A 21,098-nucleotide genomic window follows, 5' to 3' on the forward strand; every position below is an offset into this window, starting at 1 on the left:
TCTGTGCTCTTCCTAAATTGAGAGAGTTTCAAGCTTCATACCTTGTACAGTCAAAGTTGCTTGGGTCTGAGTTTCTCCTAAGTCATTCCATGCTTCGCAGGTATATTTGCCTGTGTCCTCAGGGAATACCTCCTGAATGTACAGGCTGTATTCATTGCCTTTCTTTTCAAAGTGAAAGTCTTCTGTCTCTTGGATTTCTTTCCCATTGTGCAGCCAGATAATTTCAGGAGGTGGGTTAGCTGAGCAACACCAAAAAAATAAAAGGCATCAACACAACTGAAAAGAGACGCAACCTCATCAGCTTCTTAGGATCTCAGAAAAGGCCCATTTCAGCCATGGCATAAGCAGGCACAAATTGCACTGATTACCTATTGCGTGCTGCACTTTTTTTTGTGCTAGGACCTGGATCACAGCTCATGAAACACTCTGAAAGACATCTGATATAAACACAACTCGGCTTGTTGCATTATCTCCCCTGCCAGAGCTCCTTTTTTATTTACTGCCATGTATGGGATCAGCATGGAAACAAAACCCACTTGTAAAGTTGAATCTGTATCTGCTGCACCCAGATTCAAGCCAGAATCATCTATTAGGGTCAGAATGGAAGTGATCAAAGATTGTGATTTCAGGTAGGGAAGAACTGGCAGAAGAAATGGTTTCTTACTGTAACTGTGGTTCTGTGAGAGGTGATGCAGATGTGTGTCCCACGCAGGTGTGTGCGCACCTGGCACACCAGAGCAGTGTGCCTAGCAGAACAGTAGGAGGCAGTGCTGCATGCCCCTAGCCCCTCGCCTGGCTACATGAGGCAGTGCTGCCTTGACCCTCTGTCGGTTCCTTCACGCTCAGCACCCAAAGACTAGGCTCCAATGCAGAGGGGACAGAGTGTGTCATGGAATACACATCCACATCATCTCTAAGAACCACAGTTACAGTAAGTAACCGTTTCCTCCTCTTCAAGTAGATGCAGCTGCTTATCCCGCTTAGGTGACTCACAAGCAGTACCCACCCCGAGAGGCAAGGCTCGGATCCTATCTAAACAAGGACTGCCAGACCGCCCTACCAATGTTTGCATCCACGCTGGATGACACAGTAATGGCATAATGGTTCATAAACGTTGGTATGGACAACCAAGTGGCAGCCCTGCAAATGTCCAATATTGAAACATCACTGAGGAATGCTATTGACATAGAATGAGCTCTTACCTGCTGAGGCGGTATAGTCAAAGCTATTTTGTATGCAGTCTTGTTACAGGATGTTATCCACCTAGAGATCGTTGTGAAGAGACCACTTGCCCCTTGATATGATCCGCATATGACACAGATGAGGCGAAGCACGAAATGGTTTAGTCCTGTCCAGGTAGGTTAGACATCTGACATCTAATGTTTGGAGACTATGCTCTCCAGGGATGAATGTGGCTTAGGAAAGAACACAAGTAAATACACTCCCTGGCTCAAATGAAACTGAGAAACCACATTAGACCAATTATTTTGGGTGTGGTGGTAAAGTAACTTTTTCTTTAGAGTAGGTTGGGATGGAGAGGAAGGGATATGGGAGGCTGAATCACCAGCATAAGAAGGCCGGAGAAACAACACTGCCTCAGCCATGCCAGGGCAATGAGGTTGAACTTGGCTCAATCTGCTTTCAGCTGGAGGATGACCTGTGGAATGATTGGGATCGGGGGGAAAAGTGTACAAGAGAACGGATTCCTAGCTGAGATAGAAGGCATCAGTCGGGGAGCCCAGACTGAGGCCCTCTCAAGAGCAGAACAGACAGCACTGCCTGTTGTCCCTTGTAGCAAACAGGTCGATCACTGGAATGCCCCATGCTCCTAAATGACCTGTGCGATGCTTGTCTTCAGGGACCACCCATGACTCAGGAAAAGATTCCTGCTGAGATGGTCTGCAAGGAGATTCTGGACACCAGGCAAGTGATCAGCTATTGAGTGATACTCTCCTCAATGCAGAACTGCCATAACCTGATTGCCTTTTAGCAGAGCACCCCAGAGTGTGCTTCCCTTTGCTCCCCCTTGCCTGCTGACATAATACATTGTGGTGGTATTGGTACGTAGGTGAACCATGGAGCCCCTCATACAGTCCAGAAAGGCATGACCTGTATTGTAGATGGCTTGAAGCTCCAGGACGTTGATATGCAGTGAGGTCTCCTGCTCTGACCACAGAGGGTGGGGTAGAGAGAAACTGGATGGCATAGACTAATCTGATAGTGCTTAGGACCCAGCTGTCAGTGGTAATCAAGCCCCAAGCATTGTGATAGCTAGCCAGCCAGTTCTGAACAGAGGCGATGACTTGGACCATTGCTCTGGACAAAAGAGTAAAAATGGGAGCTCAGGGCATCAGAGGGGAGGGGCGTTTTGACTGGCCAAACCCGGACCTGAATACTTTCTCTTCTGAGACCTATGCCCCTTTCTGAGTTAGAGCCATTGTCTTGGGGAAGGGACAGGCAGCTCAAAGGTGTGTTGCAGACAGTATTGTTGCTGCTGTTGACCTCCATAGTGGCACCTTTGCACTGCGGGAAATATACACCTCCCAGAAATGTAACATAACCCTAGAATCCTTGAAGTGGAGTCTTGTCCATCTTGTCTGAAAAAAGCACTCAGCTGTTGAAGGGCAAATCCTCCTTAGTCTGTTGCATGTTGGGAGCAATGCACACATTCTCCAGCAAGGACACCCTTCTCATGCCCCTGCTGAGGCCATCACTCTTGTCGAAGTGTCTGACATTCAGTGTGGACTGCAATGTCTTAGCCACCAAACAGCCTTTGGTGACGAACCCCTGAAACTTCTCCTTGGAGGCTTCAGACAACTGTTCTGCAAACTTAGACACAGCCGTCCAATTCACAAAATCTTATTTGGACAACAGTGCCTACTGGTTCACAATCCACATTTGCAGGGAAGAGGAGGTTTAGATCTTTCTACTCCTTGTCCTTAGAAGTGGACTTAAATCTGCCCTGCCGGGTTCTATCATTCATGGCAGTTACAACCAGGGAATTTGGGGCCAGATGGAGTAAATGCCCTCAAATCCCTGCTCTGCTACAAAATAGCATTTCTTCAAGCCCTTTGTAGGAGGGAGTACCAAAGCTGACGTGCTCCAACGAATCTTTGCAGGCTCTAGGAGCACATAGCTAATAGAGAGAACCACTCTCCCAAGGGCAGGCGGCTGTAGGATCTCCAACAACCAATGGGTATTCTCCTTCAGTCCCTCCTCCTGAATGCCCAGGGAAGCAGCCACGTGCTGCAAAATGTCCTGGTTGGCCTTGAAGTCCTTGGGCACTAAAGGAAAGGAAGAGCCAGGCACTGTTGAATCAGCTGGAGACAAAAAAAAAAGAGGCTACTAACTGAAGCAGGCTGGATCCTGTTCTTGGACTGATGAACCTGGACAGGATGACTCTGGAGGCTCTGTAAGGGGAAAGCTGAACTGCTGCAGGTCCAGGCATCAAATCAACAGTCCCTGCCACTGATCTACCTGGTGATCTTACCTTAGGGCAAGCTGAGGGAGTGCGACCTCTTCAGCTGAGTGTCCCATGGGTGCCAGGAGTGGTAACAATGCAGCTGACAGTGATGAAGTGGAGGGTGGCAAGTGCTGCCCCAGTAACACTGGTGGCACTGAGCACAGCACAGTAACAAGGAGTTTCCTGGTGCTGAGGAGGTCCTGAGCCTGGCACTACCCCACTTCCACAGGATGCAGAAGGGAAACACGGGGGTGCAGTGCCAACAGACAGCAGTTCAGTCGCCCACCCAGCCACCAGGGCTATAAACTAGGTTAGCCTTGGAACAGTTCTGGACCAAGGCAGAGCTCAGGACAGAAAGGCAGAGGAGGCCCACTGCAGCCTGATATGCCACCAGCATGGAAACAGCTGCTGCCGACGTCACCCTTATAGGTACCAGACAACAGAGACTCCAGAGCTGGAACTGGAGTAGACAGTACAGGGTCTCTAACCTCCCTACACAGTACCGGGGAGTGGTGAAAGGGACCTGCTCCACCCTGCATGCTGGCAATAATACTGGGTGGGTCCATGCTCTTTCTGGAAGAGAAGAGTCTCCATGAGATCTGGAGTGGTCTCAATTGGCCTTATGCAAACTTTTCCTTGGTGCACTTGAGGGGGGGAATCAGCTCCTCCATCTCTTCAGTGAAGCACTAGATCCAGAGTGCAAAACAGCAGCAGTTTCAGAACCTGAGGGCGACCTTCAATCTGATATAGGCCTTGGTGTTGAAGCGGGCCATGTGGCCTGCAAAGTTCCCTAGCCACCTGAGTCCATTTTGTGGATGATTTACAAATTGACCACCACTCCCTGACATGGGCCTTGCCCAAGTACAGCAAGCATTGTACATGAGTATTACTCTCCCCCCGCCCCCCAACAGACAATGAGGGTATCATTAGGGAAATACTTAACTAAAGGTAATTCACACTAAATCTCAACCAACACTAAAACTAAGGGAACTAACTATATACAACTAGAAAAGTCTCTCAACTATAGAGAGAGAGTTTATGAAGTTAAGAACCACACAGCTGTGACTCTAGCCACACGCAGTAAGAAGGAACTGAGGGGGGTTGAGGTGGTGCTGCCTCATATAGCCAGGGGAGGGGTAATGAGCACTGCCTCCTAAGGGTACTGCAAGGCAAAACTCTCTGGCTCCAGTGTGCTGGATCCTGAGTGGAATACACAGCTGCATCTACTTGAAGAAGCAGCAGATGAACACCAAAAGAAACAGATGCTAGCTTAAACGAGAGGTCCCCGGTGAGAGCACAAAGTACAATGACAACTTTTGTCCAAAAGGCTGTTTCCCAGTCACCTTCTCGAATTATTGTAACAGGCAAAATTATTTCCAGTAGAAGGTTTTCCATGAGATGTTGGTTGCTCCATAGGGAAGATCTTAGCCAAAAGGTGGTAGGCTTGGGGTTTGTTTGTTTAATAGTTCAACTCTGGGTCAAGCAGGTGAGACCCTTACTCACACTGGGCAGTACTTTACCCCTTGCACCATCCCATATGGACTAAATAGGACTGCTCAATAGTAAGGTACTACTCAGTGTGAGTAAGGGAATCAAAGAGCCATGGATATCAATGGAGATGTCTGTGATAGGAGGTAACGTTGAGTATTTTTTAGTACAGCTCTTTTGGAGATATAAAATAATAAAGGTGTGAGCTATAAAATGACATTTTAGATCCTCTGATCAAAGTTAGCTGCCAGAGATTTGTGTTACCAAAGTTCATACTAGGGCTGATCTCTCTTCTACAGCACTAATCTTGCACCAGCTGACAGCAGTTCAATCTTGTCTGGTTCACAGCACAGGCTATTATGAGCCCTTCAAGACTTAATTTCAGTTTAACAACAAGGAGTTGATATTATTCTGCTTATTACAATAAAGAGATCCTTCTGCAGATCTGAACACTAACAATAGACAGTGTTCATCCACCTTCAGGCTCAGTCCAGACAACCCTAATTTTTACTTTGTTAAAATTGGCTCCTTGAAGCATTATATTTAATTACAAAGTCTCTCTCAGTAAGACATAAAAGGCAAACACTACACATTTTAATTATTTGGTAGGTCTAGCATCCAAGGTTTTTCTTTTAAATAATGCTGATACTTTGTTACTCACCTGATACTTCCACAGTCATTATTACTTGGCTTCCATCCATGACCTTGAGGTCAGTCAGGCCTTTAAGGAAGACTGGTGCAAAGGCGTTGTTTGTCTGAACAGACTGTGTGCTTTCCACTTTCTTGCTGCTTTTCTTTTCTGTGGAATCAATGGAAAAACAGACAGGTCTCTTACTGGAAACTCTCTCAATGCATTTTAGCTGCTCTTCGACTCAGGGTGATTTCAGTTGGGTGGTCTCAGTCCAGTTCTTAGACAGGTATACACGTCACCAAAACCCACCACCAACATGGCTGTCTCTCCTGTTGGCAGCCTCAGAAGAGAGGCCAAAGACTGAGTGAAAGTTTTGACTGAAGTGTCCTCCCTCCCCCAATCCTCCCAGCTCAGAGTTCAGGTATATTGGCAGGATAGCATGGAGACATTTAAACTCATTTTCCTTAATACACCTGTCCTTATGCAGAGACTTTGTCTCCACAGCTGACAATCCAGTTCCTTTCATGAGTGCTAAATTCATAGTGGAATATGGAAACCCACCTCACCCCTCTCCTGTATTACACTCAGCAAAATGTGTGATGATGGAAAGATTCCTTACTGCCCCCGAGGCAATTGGTTTATGCCCTGAAGGATGAGCTATGTTTAGCCTTACTTTAGGGTATATAACTAAACTACAGCTCCTTTAGTTAAAAATTATCCAGGATTGTTGGAGACTCCTCCTACAGTCTGTCTGGAGGGATTCATATGGTGTGAAATCAGCTTATTTGGCTAGATCCTGACAGATGCATCAGATAAGGGTAGGTACTTCTGCTCAAAAGCTCAGAGGAAGTGCATTTATGGAGCCAATGTACTGGCGGTGGCCAAATATAGCAAGCCATCAAATATCTGTCAGTCACTTGGGAACACTTGCTGTTTGATTTATCTTGTGAGCTCGCTGAGGGTAGAGATTGTGTTGTCTTGTACAGTGACAAGCACATACTCATGGCCCTCCATAAACAAGAACAGCTTCTTTTGTGTCTGTTCCCATCCAAGAGATTTTTGCCCTAATTCTCCCTAAAGTATTTTTGTCTAAGAGGAGCCTTTTCTAATGGTTTTGTCCCAGAGGCTTATGGTATAGGAAGTTTTTCCATAGGGATGGATAGCAAGAGATTGAAGCTTGTTTGGTAAGAAATGTGGGAACTCAAACCTACTGCAGCTGAATGTAATGGGTTTAGTTTTTGAAATGCCTAGTTTTCCACCATGCTTCATTTATCTAGCACCTATTTGCAGCACGAGTGGCATTACATAGGTAAAATGGTCATGCTTTTGGTTCAGGCCATCTCCAGTAACAAGCTACCAGGGTTTGTTAGCTCCCCCCGTATTTCATTCTTCACTCATGGAGAATGTTAGAGAAAGGAAGTGCTGGAAAAGGACGGCTGCATTGTGCAATCCAAGCTAGTTTCCTCTGCTACATTTCTAATGCCTGGCAAAGCACCACATACAAAGGAATAAAGATCGGGGGGAGAACAGCCATTAAAAAGGGGGGAGGAAGAGAGAAATAGGACAGGAAATGGAGAGCAGAGACCAAAAAGGACATTGAGAAATAATGCTTCTAGAATTCCCTTTATCCCAGCATCTCCTAACACTTTACAAATACAGAGAGAAGGACAAAGGCACGCAAAGAGGAGGAAAGGGACAGGCAATCTAAAAAAGAAGGAGCAGGAAGAACACAAAGGGTGAAAACAGCATGGTTACTAACAGTACTCCACTAAGACTGACCAGGACATTTATTTAGAACCTTTGACTCCCTTGTTCTGTATAATCTAAAAACAGGTGAATTTCTGTTCTGTTTTCAAGAGACTAGCACTACACAGTATACCCAGAATATGTTATAAACTGGTTTAGTCACTGCAGATGGAATATGTGAAAAACAAAACCCAAAAACAATGTAAGCAGCATTGACTCCTCCGAATGTGCACCACAAAAATGCATGTTTTATGCACTGGAATAAAACCATCTGTTTATACAAAGCTGTATCAAAGTTAAAGGACATCTGCAGTAGTGGTGAAGAGCAAACAAACCCCTACAAATAATTACGTCTTAATTATAACAAAAAGAGTGATTATATGTTTAGGCTCCAGTTTTGCAAGTTGTTCCAAGCAGATGAACCCCACCATACACATGCAGCGTTGACGACTTCACTTGGGCTGTGTGTGGAAGGAAGGCTCTCCCCATTCATAGCAACTTGCAGGATCAAGATCTAAACAGCAATCTGCCATCGTGACTGGCCAATGCTGACCAATAATACCTGACACTTTAAGGTGAAGTGCAGAGAGCTAAGCACCGCTTAAATCTCATACAAGGTGTAGGTTGAATTTAAGCAGTGCTTAGGCTTGTACCAATCTCTACACAGAGGTGAATTTCACCATTACAGAAAGCATAAAGGTATTTAAACAATGTTTAGCTCAATAAAAGAGCTGGAAGGGAAAGCGTAAAAGGGTATAAACTAGTGAGGGAGAAGAATTATGAAGGTGGGATAAGGAGGAAATGGGATGAAATTATGGACATGAAAAATTAGGCTGAATATCATTGGGGGGCATTTCTAAAGCTGAGCAGTGTCTCGTCAGGCGCAGAAAGAAAGACACTGTGTATATTATAACCTCTAGGGAGACATTCCTATCCTTATAAACATGTTCTGTATCAATACACAGATATTGTTTTAAACTTCTCCTTAAGAATGTATTAAGCCTTTCAGATTTACTTTAAATAGTCCACTACTTAATTTCTCATTATATTTTATGACCCAGTAGTGGAAATGACACTTTTCTGATGCTTACGCTTGTTAGACTGCGCATATGGCAGGGAAGACAGCTCTGTAGCAATGGATGTGAGCATTTATGAGACCCTGACAGTGCTCGAATAGCTCCTAATTGCATCTGTTCTGAGGGAGAATTCCATAGGAAATGAAAAGTGCAATCAAAGAATCATAGAAATGTGAGACTGGAAGAGACCTCAGCAGGCCATCTCGTCCAGTCTCTTACACTGAAGCAAGACTAAGTATTGTCTAGACCATCGCGCACAGGTGTTTGCCTGTTCTTAAAAACTTCCAATGACCGAGATTCTACAACCTCCCTTGTTCCAGTGCTTGACTAGCCTTACATTTAGGATTTTTTTCCTAATGGCTAACCTAAATATCCCTTGCTGCAATTTAAGCCCATTACTTTTTGTCCTGTCTTCAGTGGATAAGGAGAGCAATTTATCACCCTCCTCTTTATGACAACTTCTTAATGTACTGAAGACTTTTATCATGCGGCCCCCCACATTTACAATTCTCTTCTCCAGACTGAACAAACCAAATGTTTTCAATCATGGCTAAGATAACTAGTATTCCCATTCAAATTATGACACCTAGTAGTCGTATGACCATAGTGCCTAGGGGCTCTAGTCATAACCAGGACCCAACTGTACTAGATATTGTACAAACACAGAACCAAAAAACAGCCCCTGCCCCTGGGCTTACAATCTAATTAGAGTGCAGTAAATGAACGGCTGAAGAGACTGACTACAAAGAAACCGGAACATACTTTTTTCAGACACACACACAGCACTAACAAAACTGATTTAACCCCCCCCCCCCTCCACCACCAACGATGTGTCTTACAAAGCACAATCTGATTTTAAGCTATTCCTGTTCAAACACAGTGTGCTGCACGCACTGGTATTTTAAAGCAGGTTATCATCATTGCCATTTATTTCTAAACTTGAAAATGTCTTCTTTTAGAGACTTAAATTCTGGATTTTAAACACCATCTGTTTAAAAGGAAACCATGACCACTTATTCCATGTAATGTCCCATCCTCTAAAAAGGACACAAGACACTGGATATTAATTATGCTTAGGAAAATTGAATGGATATGCTGACAAAGCTGTGACTGCTAATGAACACTAGACTCTGACAATATGGGTGTTCTCTTGCTGTATCGCCGGCTCTTAGTCTAAAGCCACACTTTCTTATTTTGGGATCCAACTTTACAACGTGATGTGCTAGAGTGGAATGCTTTACTCATGCAGCATGCTTGTGCTGGAGGATTAAATTGCAGGATCTGGGCCTTAATCATTACCCAGCTCTCCTTTTGTAAATCACATATTGCAGTACAAGGTTGACGAGGTAATATCTTGTATTGGACCAGCTCTTCTTCAAGTCTCTGTGTAAGCTTGAAAGCTTGTCTCTCTCTCCAACAGAAGTTGGTCCAATACAAGATATTCCCTCGCTCACCTTGTCTCTCTAATATCCTGGGAACAACATGGCTACAACACTGGAAACAATAATGCATTACAGTAACTTAAAACCTGCTGCAGACTGCATTCTAATACTTCATGACTTGTTAGCAAGGCTGCACAAGTATTTTCCTAACTTACTTTGGAAGAAAACCTATTTTCTTCAGTTTCACACACATTATTTCACCTTGCGTAGATTATGCTTCCAAAATGTCTTGTGATGTTTTTATGAAAAAAGATAAAACATTAACAGGGCCTCTATAATGACAGGTTAAATAAATAACTCGTGCCCATTTATGATGAAAGTATATAGGCACTATATGTTTCCACCGTGTATTGAAAATATTTAGCTAAGTATTTTGACTGAGTTTTTTTCTCTTGGAAAAAGAGTGACAGCTTGCACTGAGTCCTTGGAGTAATCTCAGGATTTAACAACCCACAAATGCAGACTACACCCACTCATACCACCACCAGTCACCAACTAACCACAGACATGGCATTGGGAATTGAACTAGTGACTTTCCAAACACTTGAATAAGGGGAGGGTGGGGGCGGGGCCGGGACAAGAGAAACATAATACTCAAGAACAAAGGGTTGACAGCACACCCTCTACAACAAGAGGCAGGTCTTGGGGTGGCTTGGGATTTCTTTCTCACAGACCCCTTCCCCCAAGCCCTTTCTGCCATATTAACCCAGGAGTTCAGATGCTTCTTTGAACTGCTTCCTTTTCAGAAATCAGACTGGAAATCTTATGAGAGCAGTGTCTCACTAAACTTCTGGCAGGAACAACTTCTCCTATGACATTTTTTGGGCATTTCTGGTGCCAGAGGTAGAGAGGCAGTCAAATGGGAAAAGAGTTAATTGAAAAATCTGGAACCTCAACAAAGGTTGGTTCGAGGTTTTGGATGAAGGCCCTAATTTATCCCCATTTCTGCCTGCACTCCTAGCCTTGATGCACCAAATGTGAAATGCAGTAACCTCAACCTCAGCTAGAGTTAAGCATTACAACAAACTACATCCTTCTGACTTCTCTCCTCCATTTTTTCTGATTCACTGTTCTGTTGCTTTATCAGCCCTAGATTTAGTTTAAGAGTAAAAAGCCAGAAGCTATCACATGAGAAAATTGTCATGATGATAAAAATAACCTATTGAACTGTGGGATGTTTATTTTTTTTAATGAATTTCAGCATAGTTGCTGCACTCAGCACTCCTGAATTATGTCTTTACAATCCATCCCAAGTGCTAGCAATCAAGATGGTTAAACAGATGGGTAAATGGTCTGATGAAGCATTAAGGCAAATTTTATAAATCTGTTTTTAAAAATGTAATCAGTTTAACAGCTGGGATATTTTACTGTAATTTATAAAAATAGGCACCAGTTTAACAACAGCTGTTTGCTTCATACAGGAGACCAAATAATGCAGGACAGTATAGTCTATGCTATCCCTTGAATTAACTCTGGATTTTCAAAGAGACTATTGATTATCAATAAGATTTTGGTGGTGAACTCCCTTAGGCTCCATTGAAATTCCCAGTCTAAAAGTACTGATCTTCCTCCTATGCATAGAGCTTAACAATTCTTGCTGATGTCTTAAAACCAGTTTTGATCTGAAGCTCATTGAATTCAATAGAAAGACTCCCTATGATTTTAGTGGGCTTTGGATCAACCCTTTATGAACTGTGGTGGATGGATATTTTATTATATATATATATATATATATATATATATATATATATATATATAAATCATGCAATTCCTGCATTTATCTCTTCCTTGTGGTTTTAAAACTTAAGATCCTTGGGAAACAGAGTAATAGGATGCAGAGCCCAGAGGGAAAACAAATAGATTCCATAATTATCAGTCCAAAGAGCACAGTCCTTGGCCTGGAAGACTAGAAACAGAAAGGGAGGCATTTGAAGGCTACATTATACACCCACATGTATCTTATACCAAGCAGGAGTAATATAGGATTTTCCCACAGTGTTTCCTCTCCCATAATGATTCACTTTTGATTAGAAAAAGCCACTTTAACAGGCATCCAATTCTTTATTTATTAAAAGAACAGCCATCGAGTGCATTAAATCCAGAGAGATTAGAGACAAAGTTCAAATGCTTCTGACTTCCTACTAGACAGGCAGGGTCCTAGCATTTTTGGAAAAGGACAGGAAAGAGATCCATGGCCTTTCATGCACAGGTATACAATTTCTATTCTGTCCTCATTTGTTTGCGGGCATAAATAATCAACACTATGTAATTCACCTCTCTATAGCTGCTGCGCCGATTCTTTACTGCCTATAAAAACACCTACTCTGATGAATAATACTTTGCAATTCTATCACTTCTTTTGATTTCAGATTGCAACAGTGCTTTACATTAATTGAACCTCCACATCTCTGTACATTGTAAATTATTATTACTAGACTTCTAAAAATCTAGCCAAAACACACTTGGACTTAGGGAAAGTCTAGATCTGTATCAGAACTCTATGGTTTGAGTGCATCTTCAATTAGTAGATCCATATTACAGAAGGGTAAATTGAGGAACCCACATTTATTGTTTTATTATTAAATATTTGCAAATAGTGCCACTGGTGAACCTAATACTTGCAAGAGAAAATTAATGAGAAATTCATGCTGCACTATAGAGTGGGTAAACCTACTACATGCCAGTTGTGTAATTTATTTATATATATATTCAGACATTTGTCTGAAAACATGCAACAAACAAATCTCTTCTAATATGGAAAATATACATGAGAGAAGAAAAACAAACATCACTAAGCAGACCATGGCCTTTTGATTCCTAAGTCTGGCACCAAAGTTACATTGAGGCACATGGGAGGATTTGGATCCAATCTTTTTCAAAGCTTGAACATGATCAGAGATGGCACCTTGGTTCCACCTTGTCTCTACCTACAATAGGTAACTGCTAAATGTTATCTCCTAAAAAAACAAAGTTTGGCTTCACTTACAGCAATCCTTAGAAATGTACATTGCGATAGTTCGCAGTATTCGTAGCACTGGAATATTGACTTTTGTGTCAATCCCTTTTGTTCCTGCCTAGGAAAGTAATCTTCTAGCATATCAAGTCTTTAAGCATGGCTGTACTCTAAAAAAAGGGACTATATATAAATGACTTGTATGTGGCTCTTCTCTCATGTTATAATTAGTCACTTGGGCTGATTTCAGGGCCAAAAAAAGTTTTTTTCTTTTACTTTTGTGAGGCCTTTTCTTCTTTTACTCTTGTGAGGCCTGCAGAACCAACACAGCTAATAGGGAGTTCATCTGGGGATACTAGTGGTAATCCCAAATGAATTTTGAGCACAAATTGGAGTAGTTAGACTTGTGCCCCTGTTCCATTTTGGTAGGCAGAAACTGTGCCTATCAGAAAGAGAGGCGGAGTCCTGGTCCCTTAAAAATACACCCTAAAATTCCAGAATTTTAAGGTAAGCTGCCGTCTCCCTTCAGCCAATCTGTAGGATTTGTAAACCACACAAAGTTGAGAAAAATGGGTAAAATCCTATTTGGGAGTTTTGCCATTGATATTAATGGGGCCAGGAATTTTTAGTGGGTCTAATCAATCATCATGCTTCAGAGGACAAACAGATCACTAAACGAGGTCAGGAAGGAATTCCCTCTTTCATATGGTTTTGCATAATTAGCATAAAGCCCTCCACTGCAACTTTAGTTAGCTGCTATTGGGAACAGAGTAGGGAACAGAGTGCCAATTAAATGGGCTACTGGTCTGTTTGGCTATGGCAATTTTAATATTCTTGGTGTTCAGTGGCAACAAACATTCCTTCTATTCTCAATACTCTAAGTGGGCATAAAAGTACACACACAGGGCCACTTCCCTGTGAGGAGCAGAGAGCTATCAACCCCCACTGAAATCTCTGCAACTTCAGGATGCTCAGTTTGTCACAGGATCAGGCCTGAAGCCAGTTACAGTCAAGGATATGCAAAGAATGAAGTGTTTGCTGCCTTGTACGCGGAATGCTGCAAACCTACTGTTTAGTCTCATAAAAGACTTAATTATACCAGAGGAATCTGTTTGCCAGAGTCATATGGCAAAGCAGACAAATAATGCCTAGCCTGACCCCCCGGTAGGGACTCTCTGAGCAGTGTTTACCATTTATGGTGTTTAAATATTGTTTTGGCTCAAAGGCTAATAAATCAACTGAGCTGAAGAGAAGACTTAACTCCAGAAATCGCTCCTTGTGAGCAAACTCAGACAACGAAGCTGCAGTTTCCACTAACATCTCTCCGACACAGATTCACACACATGTACAGTTAAAGTTCTGTAGCAGCCTCCTCAGCCATCAGCTGGAATTACACACTTACACAGGAAGGTGGAACTCCTTTCTATTTCCAATGTAAATATCACCAGCTGTTAGCAGGTCGCAGATTAACACAGCTGTCAACTCAATAAAAAAGAGGGCTGATTACATAGAAAATTGGTATGGGTTGACATTCATCTAATTTGTCCCTCATTCTTCCTAAAAGGCATTTTTCTGTCTTAGACCTAAATTCATGTGGTCAACACATTCTCTGCAAGTTTTGCACAACTTGCAAATTTGGTTAAAACCACCACAAGAAATAATCAAATCTCTGTGTGCTTAGGGTACTTCAGGCCAATTTTGCTTTTAAAGAAGCCCATGTTTTGTCTGCTATGTAGCATGTACATGCAATGGCAGTTAAAGATCTAGGGAAATGACAAAAACAATGAGGAGTCCTTGTGGCACCTTAGAGACTTAACAAATTTATTTGGGCATAAGCTTTCGTGGGCTAGAATCCACTTAATCAGATGCATGATGAAGTGGGTTCTAGCCCATGAAAGCTTATGCCCAAATAAATTTGTTAGTCTTTAAGGTGCCACAAGGACTCCTCGTTGTTTTTGCTCATACAGACTAACACGGCTACCATTCTGAAACCAGTGACATGACAGTTTCCTTTAGACACCCAACTCCCATCACTTACGCCTGCATTTAATGGAGTGCCAGATTTAAATATCAGATCTTTGGGGCAGGATTTTTGCTCTCAGTTACCACCTATGCCACCTCAGTTTAAGATACAGCATTTACAGCGGTGTAACTGATGGCAGAATTTGGCTATTAAAAAAGTGTTTAGTCTTGATGTGTGGCGATTTAGGCACACTTCTCCCATTAGTGACAATAGGAGCTATATGTATGGACAGAACAGAATGGACCTGTTAGCTGTAGCAAAACTAAAATAGGTCACCTCAATCTGTGATATTTACTGTCACAGAATATCAAGACAAGAGTAACTTTTAAGAATAACTTAAAAGAGAGTGTTTGGAGTTAAACAGGGACAAAATTACATGAGCTAATAACCCTCAGGAAAAAAGGGTTGGGCTCAGGAAAAAAATTCTCCAGGTATATTATAGAAGTTTTACTTTTTAATCCACAACGTCTAGGTTAGCCACCATCAGAGATGTGACACCAGACTAACTGGATTGTTGGCTTATTTGGCATTTATGTTCTGTAAAGATGATATAGAATTATAGTGACCTTGCTTACAGTCAATTGGTTCTTAATTTGAAAACTGAATAGGACTAAGAACACACCAAGATCCAGGGTTATCCATCCAAAGAGTGAGTAACACGCCACACGTTCTATGATCTTCAATGCAACTGCAAATTGGAGGAATGCCTGGTTAGCTTGAAGCTACACGGAAATACTTCCCATGAAATACAACTGTACAAGCTTTCTAGGCTTTATTCCCTAGCTCTGCCACTTTCACCCACTGTTGACCTACAGTAAGTCACTTAATCTCTTTCTGCCTTACATTCCTCCAACTGTAAAATGGATAAACACTGCCTTCAGAGAAGTATTAGGCTTAATGTTTATAAAACAATAAGATCCTCAAAGAATGGTAATAAATAGGTGTTAAAATATTGAAATTACTGAATGCAGGAAAAAAGCATACTTGCCTAATTGGACCGCATTAGCCAGTACGTGTCTTATAAATATTTTTGGAGATGCTGTAGTGTTTCTTCCACCCTATGGGCAAAATTTGTCCATGGTGTGGAGAGCAGCATAAGATGCTTAGCACTACTTAAGCCAAGCATAGGGACTGTGTTGATTTGGTGTTCTGCTACCAGAATAATTTCACATGGTTGGCTGCCTTAAATGTTTACTGCACTCAGCTCTGGGGCTGGCTCAGGGCTGACTATGGGAGGGCTGCAGATCCATGCTTACACCAATCCAGTGGCCTCAGAACTTTGCACAAGGGTGGCAGAAAGGGGTTTGTGCATTACTCCTGCCTAACCTCAATGCACACCACCTGCACAGTAGTCCAACATTCAGGTTTTGGGTGAGGTGAATTTCATCCTGCAGCAACTAGTTAAGGATACAGGTTTCTACTAATAGTAGGTTTGTGCCTTTGTTTTCAAAGGAATATCCAAATGACCTAGTACAATCCTGTTGTTCTATTTCAATTCTCAAAGTGCCCCTTGGTTCAATCTCTGATCAGATTTGGTATGGAGTTATCTACCTAGTGCATATACGGTGCTGTTCACCTGCAGATCTCAAAGCACTTTACAAAGGAGGTCATTGTCATTATCCTAATTTTGCAGCTGGGGAAACTGAGGCACAGATAGGTGATGCAACTTGCCCAAATTGAGGGGAAAACTGGCTGTGTGACAGGTCTGCAGGGTTAAATGGAGCCACAAAATTTTCAGTCATGTACCAGTACCAACTTTTCTATACATAAAAATGTCACAAGTTTTACTCATATCTCGCAGTGCTGCAGGGCTAAAAATGGGGGTTGCATTTGACTACTGGAAAATGAGAAATTCATAGCACCTCAGTAAAATAAGAAACTCGCTTCCAGCCCTGGAAATTCCTGAAATAACGGACTTTAAATCACATCATTTGTAGGTATAGAAAAACTATTTGAGCTCAATTTTAAAGAATTATTATATAGCTCCCTCTGAGATCTGTGTAGCTGGTCTGATGGTAATTCAGACACCTAGCATCACAAGTGAAGGATGGGGGATACAAACCTTTCTATACACCCACAAAATCTAGTGTTTCTGTAACACTTCTGGCATATATAGAATGATAGTGTGGTACAGAAGGCTAGATGACCTCCCTAATACACAGTTGGCTGTGTCACCATAAGTAACTTGATCATTCCCAACTCCTCCTGATGAAAATCTTGGTTCAGCAAACTATGGAATCACATTCATAAGGGCCTTCCTGATTAAGAATTGACTGAAGCACATACTTAGGTGCTTTACCGAATGGGACCACAGACTTTACACCACAGCGTTGTGTGGTCCCTTAGCTATACATTCTCGCTGAGCAGGCAGGAGAGCTCTGCCTATCATCTTTGGCCTGATCTGACCCCACTCCAATGGAACATGGGATTCTAGGTCTTGACTGGATAGTGGAGACCATCTCTAGGGCCCAAACAGTTGGTGCTTTGTTGTTCTAGGAATTCAGTTAGCAGTTTTCCAGAGCTCCTAAAACATTTGTAAAATAGCAGCATTGTGGACATGAACTTTCAGAGAATTAGTCAGTCAGAAATGCAGTATTTCAGCTCTGAACCTCAAAAGTGACCTTAACACAATCCAAAAGATTTCTTTACTGGCTGTGCACTGCTGAGGGGTCCCTTCAAAGCACCCCCCATTACTGCTCTCTGCTCCATATTTACCCCCACAATCTGTCTGATGCATGTATCACTTTGAGCCTTTTCCCTTTAGCTAGTTGACTCAAAGACAAAAGTGTTGGTCAAGAGAAGCATCCTCACGTGTCCCTCCATCGCTTCAGTTTCCCTAAACTCAAATCGCCCATTCACCTCCTCTGTCCATAAACTTGATGCAACCATTGATCCTGAACTTTCTTTTCTTCTCACCCCGGCAACTTTGCTCATGCCCACCACTGGTCTAGTGCCATTTCTGCAGATATCCTCGCTTACACCTTCATATACTGTCCCCTGACTCTCTCTCTCTCTCTCTAGACTCCCCAGGCCTCCACTCCAGGATATCAGTATGTACAGAAAGCTCCTCATAGATACAAAGCAGCATACTCACATTACCCTAGCCTCAAAACTATCCATTTGGCTCTCAGTTCACCTCAGGGACCTGTTTAATACTGCCCTCCTTGTACACGTAGCAACTAGGGCTGTCAAGCGATTAAAAACATTAATTGTGATTAATCACACTGTTAATAGAATAACATTTAAATATTTTTTGATGTTTTCTACATTTTTCAATATATTGATTTCAATTACAACACAATACAAAGTGTACAGTGCTCACTTCGTATTTTTTATTAAATATTTGCACTGTAAAAAATAGTATTTTTCAATTCACCTAATACAAAGTACTGTCATGCAATCTCTTTATCATGAAAGTTGAACTTACAAATGTAGAATTATGTACAAAAAAAACTGCACTCAAAAACAAAAACAATGTAAAACTTTAGAGCCAACAAGTCCACTCAGTCCTACTTGTTCAGCCAATTGTTCAGACAAACAAGTTTGTTTGCATTTGCAGGTGATAATGCTGCCTTCTTCTTGTTTACAATGTCATCTGAAAGTAAGAACAAGCGTTCACATAGCACTGTTGTAACCAGCGTTGCAGTAGTAGGTGACTTCTGATAGAGCCAGAAGAGTTCCCAGAAGTCACCTACTACAGGACAGGCCTAACAAAGAAAATAACAAAACGCCACTAGCCGTCACCTTCAGCCCCCAACTAAAACCCCTCCAACGCATTATTAAGGATCTACAACCTATCCTGATGGATGACCCATCACTCTCACAAATCTTGGGAGACAGGCCAGTCCTTGCCTACAGACAGCCCCCCAACCTGAAGCGAATACTCACCAGCAACCACATACCACACAACAGAACCACTAACCCAGGAACCTATCCTTGTAACAAAGCTCGTTGCCAACTGTGCCCACATATCTATTCAGGGAACACCATCACAGGGCCTAATAACATCAGCCACACTATCAGAGGCTCGTTCACCTGCACATCCACCAATGTGATATATGCCATCATGTGCCAGCAATGCCCCTCTGCCATGTACATTGGTCAAAATGGACAGTCTCTACGTAAAAGAATAAATGGACACAAATCAGACGTCAAGAATTATAACATTCATAAACCAGTCGGAGAACACTTCAATCTCTCTGGTCACACGATTACAGACATGAAAGTTGCGATATTACATCAGAAAAACTTCAAAACCAGACTCCAGCGAGAGACTGTTCAATTGGAATTCATTTGCAAATTGCATACAATTAACTTAGACTTGAATAGAGACTGGGAGTGGCTAAGTCATTATGCTAGGTAACCTATTTCCCCTTGTTTTTTCCTCACCCGCCACTTCCTCAGACGTTCTTGTTAAACCCTGGATTTGTGCTGGAAATGACCCACCTTGATTATCATACACATTGTAAGGAGAATGATCACTTTAGATAAGCTATTACCAGCAGGAGAGTGGGGTGGGGGGAGAGAAAACCTTTTGTAGTGGTAAACACCCATTTTTTTAATGGTTTGTATGTATAAGAACATCTTCTGTATTTTCCACAGTATGCATCCGATGAAGTGAGCTGTAGCTCACAAAAGCTTATGCTCAAATAAATTGGTTAGTCTCTAAGGTGCCACAAGTACTCCTTTTCTTTTTACATTAACCCAATGGACTACAAATGCTCAGCTAACCATTTTAACCATTATGTAATTGCTCACCTAATGATTTTACCTGTTCTGTAATTGTTTGGCATAGCTTGTAGATGTCAAAGTCGGTCTCATGAGTGGCCTCAAGCAATGGGAACCAGGATGGATGCCATGCAGAGGACTGAAGCATGTGATTGGTTTTCTCTTTCCCATTCACTCACATATATAGAGGCAACAAGGCTATCTCATGAGCACAAGTATATAATAACCACAGGCTGGTCTGGGAAGCCATTTGCTTGTGGATGTGAAGTTCAATACAGTTAGACTGAAAGTACGTTCCAGTGTATATCACAGGAAGGGTGAATTCATAGCTTCAGCTAGAATTTCAACAAGCATTAAAAGTACAAAGAATTAGTTTGTACAATTATGAGGTTTAGAGTTAAAATCCAAGCCCATTTTAATTCTATTAAATACAAATTGCATCCTATTCTCAGGTGCTTAGGGTCTAATTTTCTGAAGTGCTGAACACCTGCAGCTCCTATTGATTTCTCCTGCCAAGGTCTTCCTGACAAGCCATATCACACCTGTTCTGAATCCATATGCACAACAGTACTTTCTGAAGAGCTTTATAAAATCAGGCTAATTTCACAGAGATGGTTTTAGCAGAATGACTTTTTGATTTACAACCAGTTAACTAGTCCACATCCACTACTTTAGGAAACTTTTTTATGATCACAGTGTGACCTTGTTTTTAAACTAATTTATACATATTTTATCAACATTGTTTTTTTAAACATATTTTGGTGATTGCATTTTGTTCAGCATAGACTGTTTGACAAAAGAATGGGACACTTCTGTGAGGCTGGAAGTCAGAGATGAAAAGGCCTATTTGAGCACTCAGTCCATCTCCCTGCCAATGCAGGATTGTTCCAAAGGTGACTGTAATTCGGTGACAGTCTGAGTACCTTTCCCAGAGCTGAAGAGTTCTGTGTAAGCTGGTCTCTCTCACCAACAGAAGTTGACCAATAAAAGATATTACTTTACCCACCTTGTCTCTCTAATATCCTGGGCCCAACATGGCTATAACTACACTGCAAATAATATCTGTTCTCTGTCCCAATAGTAGGAAATCACAGCATTTGACCATCTTATATGGTGAGAATACCATCAGATTTAGATGGGTTTTTTAATTAACTACACACTGAGTGTACATAGAAAAACAAAGTTGAGCTTTTACAAGAAATATTCATGTAATTCCTACTTTTCAGCTTTTGTTCCTTCTGAACACAGACATCCCTCATTTCCATACAAATTTAGTTCCACTTTTCCTGGAAATTGTTTACGTCATTAAACTGTCTTTAGAAAACATCATTCATGCTGATAGAATGAGTCCTACATCATTTAAAACTTGCTCATGTGTTTCACTTTTGTCCCTCATTTTTGATTTCTAGCCTGCATTTTGTGTTCCATGTTTGGACCTTGGGTGTCAAGAGATGGGAATTTGTTTAAAAGGACGCTTAATCCTACAAGGCTTGCAGCTGTAAGCGAAACACATAAATAGAGGGCTGGAATATTAACACTAAGACACTG

The 21,098-nt window shown here is 42.0% G+C and overlaps 1 protein-coding gene and 1 long non-coding RNA gene across 5 annotated transcripts in view; one reads left to right on the plus strand and one right to left on the minus strand.

Annotated features, from left to right (window-relative positions):
* MYLK (myosin light chain kinase) overlaps window positions 1-21,098 on the minus strand; it is a 324,445-nt gene that overhangs the window by 105,728 nt on the left and 197,619 nt on the right. For all 4 annotated transcript variants that reach the window (XM_073305128.1, XM_073305130.1, XM_073305127.2 and 1 more), the window contains 2 exons: window positions 5,613-5,750; window positions 42-239 (listed from right to left, as the gene is read on the minus strand). In XM_073305128.1, the coding sequence (XP_073161229.1) occupies window positions 42-239; window positions 5,613-5,750 (336 nt within the window). The remainder of the gene's footprint in view (window positions 1-41; window positions 240-5,612; window positions 5,751-21,098) is intronic.
* Window positions 1-21,098, plus strand: part of LOC144930966 (uncharacterized) — a 62,164-nt gene that overhangs the window by 4,866 nt on the left and 36,200 nt on the right. The window lies entirely within an intron of this gene.

This window comes from Lepidochelys kempii, chromosome 11, assembly GCF_965140285.1.
Source record: "Lepidochelys kempii isolate rLepKem1 chromosome 11, rLepKem1.hap1, whole genome shotgun sequence".
Taxonomy (NCBI): domain Eukaryota; kingdom Metazoa; phylum Chordata; order Testudines; family Cheloniidae; genus Lepidochelys; species Lepidochelys kempii.